Source organism: Poecilia reticulata, chromosome 1, assembly GCF_904066995.2.
Source record: "Poecilia reticulata chromosome 1, P_reticulata-male-v2, whole genome shotgun sequence".
In the NCBI taxonomy this organism is placed as follows: Eukaryota; Metazoa; Chordata; class Actinopteri; order Cyprinodontiformes; family Poeciliidae; genus Poecilia; species Poecilia reticulata.
In genome coordinates, this window is record NC_088830.1 from 29,694,785 (window position 1) to 29,703,651 (window position 8,867).

The 8,867-nt window shown below is 38.7% G+C and overlaps 1 protein-coding gene across 2 annotated transcripts in view; it reads right to left on the bottom strand.

Annotated features, from left to right (window-relative positions):
• The window catches only part of LOC103471416 (perforin-1-like), a 61,981-nt gene that overhangs the window by 47,914 nt on the left and 5,200 nt on the right, over positions 1–8,867 (bottom strand). The window contains exons 4-10 of one of the 2 annotated variants that reach the window (XM_081610973.1): positions 8,818–8,863; positions 8,406–8,551; positions 8,183–8,321; positions 8,008–8,088; positions 6,068–6,564; positions 5,891–5,984; positions 2,803–3,266 (exon numbers count right to left, since the gene is read on the bottom strand). The exons of the other annotated variant lie outside the window; for it this stretch is intronic. Of the exons in view, the coding sequence (XP_081467099.1) occupies positions 3,057–3,266; positions 5,891–5,984; positions 6,068–6,564; positions 8,008–8,088; positions 8,183–8,321; positions 8,406–8,551; positions 8,818–8,863 (1,213 nt within the window). The 3' untranslated portion in view covers positions 2,803–3,056. Of the gene's footprint in view, positions 1–2,802; positions 3,267–5,890; positions 5,985–6,067; positions 6,565–8,007; positions 8,089–8,182; positions 8,322–8,405; positions 8,552–8,817; positions 8,864–8,867 lie in introns of those variants that run through there. 2 annotated transcript variants of the gene reach the window in all.

Sequence of the window (8,867 nt, forward strand, 5' to 3'; positions counted from 1 at the left end):
GCAGCATAATTAGAAACAGATGGTCACTGGTGAACAAGGGAAGTACTGACGATGGGTGCAGCATAATCAGAAACGGATGGTCACCGGTAACCACGGAATGTGTCACGAGGGAGTTGGGGCAGTTGGGGAAGGTAGGTACTTTCCACAAACAGTGAGACGTGGTGGGCAGGTTCTAAAGTGACGCAGCCCTGCCCCGAAGACTGCCCTACGTTGAGAGGGTTTAAAATGTGGAGCTCAGGAGAGAAACGGGGTTCTTCGTCCACGGCGCAGAAGAGGAGCCACCAGAGGAAGCAGGCTAAAGACCAGCAGAGGACCACACCCCGGGACCGAGGGAAGTCCCAGGGTCACGCCGCCTAGAAGGGACGAGTTCCACCCGCCACCGACCCTGGTTCCAGATCCGACCAACTCCTCTGCCTCTACCCAACGCTCTCAACCCAGTTGCAGCCGACTTGGAAAAGAGACGGAGATCATTTGAAGACAAAGATTCTGCACGTTATAAGAACAACGCACGGTTTTGCTCCGCTTCTCTTCAAGAAAGAGGACTTTGCTCCGGCTGGACAAAGACTCTGACCAAGGACATCTAAAGATTACAGCTGCTGAGACCAAGAACCACCGGGTATGAGTTGACCAGCTTCCCCCAAAGCCTCGCTCAGTGAACTTAGTGAATACAGGTTAGGGATAAGAACAAGGATAGGATGTGATTGATCCTAGTTGATTTCATTATAATTTTGCCTCTTTTATTACCTTTGGGAATTTAACAAGGCAAAGATGAAGATAAAGACAAAGGCAAAGAACAAAGGCAAAGAGGAAGAACTGGTGTGTTCCTTCCATGGGACCAGGAAGATTGTGAGACGAGGAGAAGGGAGCTACAGAGCTGCAAGACAAGAAGCTGAGGACCGCTACGCGCATGAGGAAGTCACCCTGATGCCCGAGACCTGCTGCTCTAAGTCAGTACTCTTCCTGTACTGGGAACCTCCTGCTGCTGCAACAACACCTTCTTCATCATCTGGCCAGTTTTGGGGTTCAAAATGCCAAACTCTGTCCGTCTCTCTCAAAGTTTCCCTTTTTTAGTTCTCAGTGTCAGCATTAGGGAAAGATATGTTAGATTATTGATTTTACTTGTTTGATTATTTCTGCTACTGAATTAAGCTGTACTGACCCTTGCAAAATTGCCTTACTAATAAAATAATTAGCATTAAGAAAATCTAAATGATGTTGTGGACATTCAATTAATGAGTCACCTTAAAGTTCTTTGATGGTTGTAAAATAGCTATGAAGTTTGATTCTGGGAGGAAAAAGTAGAAAATGTTTTATAGGTTGCTTTTAGCCAAAACTAAAACAACACCCTTGGGACTCGCCCGAGTCACTAAAACCAACCTGGTTCAGTAATAAGTGCAAGTTGTAAAAAAGAGAGCGACCGTTAACAGGTGTTCTCTGTGAAACTAGCTTATTGCAGGCTGCTCAATCTGGCTAATTCACAGGGTGAAAAAGGGTGGGACATCTGGATGGAGGTCGTTAGAAACCAGGCTAGTCTTTCTCGATGCCAGCTTAAACAGAGTTTACTCAGTTCTGAACAGGGTAAATCCCATCCGATTTAGAAAACTCAAATTACCCGTTGGATGGAGAGCTGGCTGCACATCTCCCTCCTCTGAGAAGGGGAAGTAGAGAGAGAGAAGGGGGGGAGGTGTTGCGCAATAACTATATATATATATATATATATATATATATATATATATATATGATTAATTGCTCTAGCCTTTCTCTTATGTGGTTTATTAATTTACTAAATTGGATTGCATGTCTTCTAATTTCATACTTAACCCTTGTGACTACAAATGGGGTCCAACTGACCCCATTTATAGCAATCTTAAGGAGAGAAGCAAACTGCCCTCATCCATGGCTCCAGATCTGACAGCTGTCCCTGACTCTTCCTGAATGGAAGCCCCAACTACCAGCTACAGACTTGGTTGATGGACAAAGACTTCACCACCTGATGGTAAGCTGACGAAATCAGAAGGCAATGTCAACATCCTTTATTCTCCATTCAGAATATGACTTTTTGCTTAGACGAAGCAAACCTTCCTCCACGGACTGCAAGGCTATCTGTTGCAGGGATCTGGGGTATGAGTGAACTTCTTCCCAAAGCCTCCCATAATAATAGTGACAATAGTTAGGGATAGAGAGTTGATTATTATGCAATTTATAAATGTATAACATTTGATTGCTAAAATTCTTACTGTTGCTTGGCCCTGCTAAAAGCTTGCTAAACAAAGTATAAAAAATTCTAAGATAAGTTGTGGAGAATCAAAATAATGTGGTTATCAATTTTGAGTTCTTTGAATGGTTGTAAAAAGTAATGGCACATGGTTCTAGAGATTCGAGGGTATTTTAACGGTTACCTAATAGATTGCTTGTTGTTAAATAGAGAGAGAGCTACCATTAACAGGTGTGGTTTTTAGGGATATGCAGCTGTAAGGCTACTTGGATGATTGCTCCACTAACTGAAAAAGGTTGTAACATCTGGATTGTAGGTAGTGAATTGGCTAGATGAGTCTCTCTCGACACCAGCTTAAATAGATAGTTCCAGTAATTCTAGTCAGAGTAAGACTCGATAGGATTTAGGAACTTTCCAGACCCGTTAGATGGAGACCTGGTCAGTAGTCAGTCCTGATTCTAAGCGAACAATGCGGGATTGGCTACTGCACAACAATACACTTCATAGTAACACAAATAAATCATAATCCATAATTACTTCTCTACAACTAATTATACAAGATCTGTTGAAAATATAAAGGCAACAACTTGTAGCAATTTCAACAATTTTATTGTCATTAAAGGAAACACAATTTGCATACATTAAAGCATAGTTATTTCTTGTGATTAAATGTTGCACAGAATCTTGAATTTTTTCATTGTATGATAAATGCACATTTAGCTAGGTCTTTAACAAAGTTAAATAATTACGTAAAATTGTGAGTTTCTATCAGATTTAGTGAGTTAACGTTACATGATGAAATGAAATGCTTTCATTCCCAAAACTCACCAATCTCCTGTCACTAAGGAGATGGTTTATAACGGCTGCACTTTTCTCCAGTCAGATACGGGTCACATTTCAGCGTGTATATAACATCAACTCTTCCATACTTTCCTTTGCATGTGAAAGTGTGAGTGCCCTGGCTCAGGTATTCCTCGCATTTTGCGAGAAGGTCGTCATTTTTAAAGTCTTGATCCCAAAGCTCAATTTTCAGACCCAGGGTTGTGTCAACCTTCATGAGAAAATTTGAATGGAGGATCATTCAGATGCATATTTTCCAGTTCAATGTCAACTTTTTAATGTGATATAGAAAATAAAACTCTTTTCTATGCATCTCAAAAGTTGATAAATGCTGTGCGATCTTAGCCAAAACACTGTGACATCACAATAAAATAAAGTATACTGTGAAAAAAGAAAAGGTTAAAGAGAATAACACATGACTTAATGAAATACAAATGAAGGGTTTGTATTATTATATGTACAATAATGTCTTGTATGTCTTTTAATTTGTTTGTAAAAAGTCCATAGAGTAAATTATCTGCGTCACAACTTTACCCGAACTTATAAAGCAAAGACACATGGGTTTCGGAGACTGTGTTTTAGATTTGATTTGGTGTTGTTTATTTTGAAGTACTGCAAGAGTCACGGAAACAATAAAAAAAAATTGATTTATGTTTATTACATATAGCATGCCCCTCCCATCTGCACTCCTAAGCTGACGTGTCTGATAATTTTTGGTTTTATTTCATTCAAATTGTCCTTGCTCGTATTGAATAGGACAGGCTGTTACTATTCTAGTTTTTAAATGTTTATATAATAATTAAACTCTGCTGAGTGTGTGCAATCTTCTGTGTAGACAGGGGATTTGTTACAACACCACAGCACAAGATATACATCAGCTAGGCTGTGTCTGTTTACACAATATATGTGTTCCTGTTCAAATATTTTCAGATTTTTTTCTGTTTTTGCTTTTATTTGTACTCAACCATACACAACTTGAAATGTGCCCGGTCTCTTTGAAAGTTGCTTCAAATGGCCTCATGAAGCCATAAATCAAGTAAAACCAAATTCTTTTCATGCAGGTGCTGACCCAGTATCTCAAAACATGAAGAATCTTTTGCCTGCACAATATTACGGTTGCCAACAAGTGCAAATGCGCAGCAACAGAGAAAACATGCAAACAAAAAGAGACGCAAACAAATGAAATCCAGCAAACGAGATGACGCAAACAAAAAGCAAATGAAGCAAACAAAAAAGAGACGCAAACAAAAAGCAAATGAAGCAAACAAAAAAAGATGCAAACAAAAGGCAAATGAAATGCAGCAAACAAAAAAAGAGACACAAACAAAAGTCCCTCCTGCTTTGCTCGACCAAACTAGAAGAAGATGCCTCATCAGCACTACGGGATATTGAATAAATAAATAAATTACCTTAGTGAACCAAAAATATGTACAGCTATTACCAGGCTTAATATCTGTGTTTCACCTCCACTCCTGGGGGAAAATGATTGACATGGGTTCTCTCTCGGTGTACCGAACCTGGAGTGCCCGGCCAGCTGACAGCTGGCGAGGGGAGCTGGCTGTTATTGCAGCGGGAGCAGACATCTCCAAAAACGTCGGAGTAATATTGTAATTACGTGATTTATTTATGAACCGAGCAGATATTTCAGATCTATACATCTGCATTCTCACCTAAAAACTTTGTAAAAAATCATTTTGTGTAATTTTAAGTGCAACACAGCACAAATAATGTTGCCGCCATTGCTGCATTTCTAAACACCCGTTTTAAAGGATGCAGACCCTAAATTTGGAAACAGCTGTTTCTTGTTTGACTCCCTCTAGTGGTCTGGAGCATTTCCGTTTTCAGCACTTTTTGTTTGCATCTTTTCTTTTGTTTGCTGCATTTCATTTGTGGTTGTAGTCTTTTTTGTTTGCGTCTCTTTTTTGTTTGCATCTCTTTTTGTTTGCTGAATTTTATTTGCTCTTTGCGTCTCTTTGTTTGTGTTTATTTTTGTTTGCTTCATTTGCTTTGTGTTTGCGTCTCTTTTTTTGTTTGCTGCATTTCATTTGTTTGCATGTTTTTTCTGTTGCTGTGCATTTGCACTTGTTGGCCACCGTACAATATGCTGTTTGTCTGCATTACATATCATTGTATACTTTGAATTGTCTTTTTTGATTTGACTGATTTCTTTCAAACAGATTTTTAAAAACAAGAAAAAAAGCAATCAGTAGGACAGAGGAAACAATTGGGCAAAAAGTTTCTTCTTTGACATTAAAGGTTTGTATTGTACATTTGTTGTTTTGTCAGCCAAGTTTTCATGCTCATGATTTATTTGTAAAAGCAATAAGAGAGGGTCAGCACTTCCTGTCTCAACAGCTTAAGCAGAGCAATGAGTGTGGGAGCCGCATGTCCACAGACACCCAGGTTGGTTCTGAGAGAACCGAACCAATAAAGAGTCGGGCCTAAAGGGAGGTGCTCTTTTCTTGTTAATGTGGCTGCTGTCTAATGCAAGCCACATGTTGAAGGACAAATTAGTTCATGATCAATTATTTAACATCATCTAGTTGCAATGGAAACTACAACATATTTCTCCTATTAAATGATATTTCCACCTAATGTGCCATGTTTGGCAACAAATTGTTTGCCATTCATTGGTGGCACCAATGAACAGATCAGCATTATTTCAAGACTGATGCATAAAAACCCAATTCTCCTCACTTCTGGTAATTTCATTTTTACTTTCGCAAAACTAAATGCTGGTGTTAACTCTACGTTCTTCTGCATCAGCAGAGTAAATGGATCAGTTAACTCTTGTTGAGGTTGTTTAGCTAATCTGTGACAATAAAGTTTACTGACCTTGCCAAAATTAAAATCCTCGTTCCACTTTGGATTGTTGGATACGATCATGCGGGTGCTGCGCTTCGTGGTACCATAAAATACCAGGACATAGCTGTGAAGTAAAGAGGAGCCATATAAAAGGTGTAATTATCAGGTCCCATGAGGTCTTCATTTTCAACTTTTACATCAACCCACCCATCAGTCTCATCAGAAAGATCTCCTTTGAGATCGTAGCCTCGAAGAACGGTCACTACCAGAGTTCCCCTTGATGCTTGCAAAGGGCAGCAGTTAGAGGACAAATTAGGGGTTTTACCCTCACAGTGTGGTTCTTTGGGTGATTTCTTCACAGCATTGTCCTTCAAATACTGCTCAATAGCAGCTTTCACCGCTGCCTTTTGAACCTTGCTTGGCACGAGCTGATAGAGAGGTCGAAGGGAGTACGAAACAACATCTGGATGTTCTTGCAGGCTGTTTAGCCAGATCACATAGGATTTGGAATCATTTTGATAAAGTGAAAACTCCCCCACCCAACCATTTCCTCCTGACATCTCTGTGTGGTGTTGGTGGAGACCAGAGCTGTAGTTAGTGGAGGAGTCCTGGTTTTGTAGGACTTTACTGCAGGGTTTCACGGCGGCAGAGAGTTTCACCTTCCCCAAGCCAAGAGCAACACCCATAGATAAACAGTTGTGGACCTGGGTGAAAAAACAGTAAAGAGATTTTTTAAAAATCTGCATTACACCAGACATTTGCATAAAGAGCCAGACACAAGCAGAGAAGATTATGTTCAAGTAGAGATCTCTAGAAATTAAAATGAACAAAACAAACAAACAAAAAAAATGCTTAAAGTAGATTGTTGGAAGTGATGAACTTCATTTGTTAATAATATAAGTGCAGCCTAAGAAACATCAATGTTAGAATTAAAATATTTGATGTGATTAATCTGATTTATTTATTTCAAAAGGGGTTTTAAAAACAAGAAAACAAGCAGGAGTAGGGAGAAATGAACACTTATTTAATCCCTTATCTCAATTTAAAGAAACCTATTACTTACCGACTCAACAAATATCTAAAATTTGTCATTAAAATCATGTCATAATACCCACATGCCTGTTCAATATACTGTGTTAAAGCGTCAACAAATAAATTGTATTACATAGACAAAATGGTTACAAACTAACTCATTGCAAGACAAGAAAACCACAATAAAAATAATTTGCTCTAATTTAGGGTAAAATACCATTAAGACTACATCAGGACAGGTTGGCCATCTTTGTCCAATGTCCCTCATCAGTGACTGGCTCTCCAGTAGCTTTCTGGTTCTAAACACCAGTAAGGCACTAAGACTATGATCACACTGAGTTACAAAAAAAATATTGTTTGGAAATTGTCTCTGTTTTTTTTGTGTGTTTTTTTTTTTACTGAATTAGGACTATTTTACACCTCTGAATCCAAAAATGACATCTATGTTTCTCAATCAGGTCATGGTTTTATTCTAATTTGATTTAGAAAAGTCTTGTCTTCTGACTAAATTGATGACATTTTAGTGACATTATCAGTTTATTTATGTTAATATTTCTCATTTAAAAAATGTTTCAGGAGAAAAAAAATGTTTCGAGAGTGTATTAATTAAATGATACAAACTTGGATTTCTGTAAGTTGAGTAATAAATGCTGATGAGGGTAAGTACATGTACATTGAAAATTATGTCTTCATTGTTCATGCAAAACTAAGGGCATGAACTTCGGTTTCTTTGAATGCCTCGTATGCTCCTCAGCAGGGATATCTTTCTTCAGAGTCCAACAGTAATCATCCATCATGACTTCATCCCAACATAATATGTAGCTTAATTCAGAAAGTTGACCAAGGTGGCAAAACCAGTGTGATTTGTGGAATCAGCACATCAAAATTACCCTGAAACAGTTGAAAAACCCAGACAATTTTTTGGCTGTTGACCAGGGATTGCTCCCAGGTACTTGCATCAAAAAAATCACCCAGACAATTGCATTCTTCTGCCCACTAGAAAAATCAAAGTTTAAAATATCTAGCTGTCACATTTGACTCATCATTAGGCGTTAGAATCATGTTAGTATCATACATGGTTGTGTAAAAATCGGTTGTTTTGTGCATTGTATTACCTCACTTGAGGTTAGTCCATTCAGGGAAGACAAACAACTTCGTGAAGATGTCAGTCGTCTCATTTGCCCTCCAAGATTAACCTAAATAAGGTTGAAAGTTCTTTAAAATGCTTCCTTGCAGATTAATGTCTGACTGTAACTAAGTCAGAAGGTGTGCGCGTGTGAACGTTCTCACCAGTTTGAAGAAGTGTGTGCCATAGGTGTGTATGAACTCGTCGTAGTCATGCTTAGTGGAGGAGTCGTAGTGGCTTGGAAGGATTTCTAAATGCTTTTTGAACTCTAAGCTTAAGGAAGGTCGGACTGACATACGAAAACTAGACACCAAGACAAAAATTACAGTTTTTTCAATAACCATGACCTGTCAGAACTCAATGAGAAAAGTTTAATTTCCATCCTACCTATAATGGCTACAGGTGACACTGTGCATGCTGAAAGTGTAGCGATCCTCTTTGCTCCTTTCTGAAGCGAACTTGTAGGCTTTGGAGCGGGTTCCTTCCACATCGAACTTGCCAGACTCCAGATCTATTGGAACATCCAAGCCAACCTGATGAAATACAGACAACACATGTAGTTAATAAGGTGTTAAATAAGAAGCCATTTTTTTGTTATCACTCTGCTAACCACTTACTTCAGTTCTAACTGAATGCAAACTAAAAAGATAATAAAATTATTGGAAGAGCACATATTAACTGAAATGAAATGGTGAAAGAAAGAAAATGAACCAGCAAGGTTTCTATCAGGTTTGTGTTATCAAAACTCAGGGCTGCATTGAAAATATTCTGAAATGTTCAGCTTTGAGATGTTTCTTACCGACCAATCATTGGAGTCTTGGGATGTGTAAGCCTGAACCAGAGAGCTGT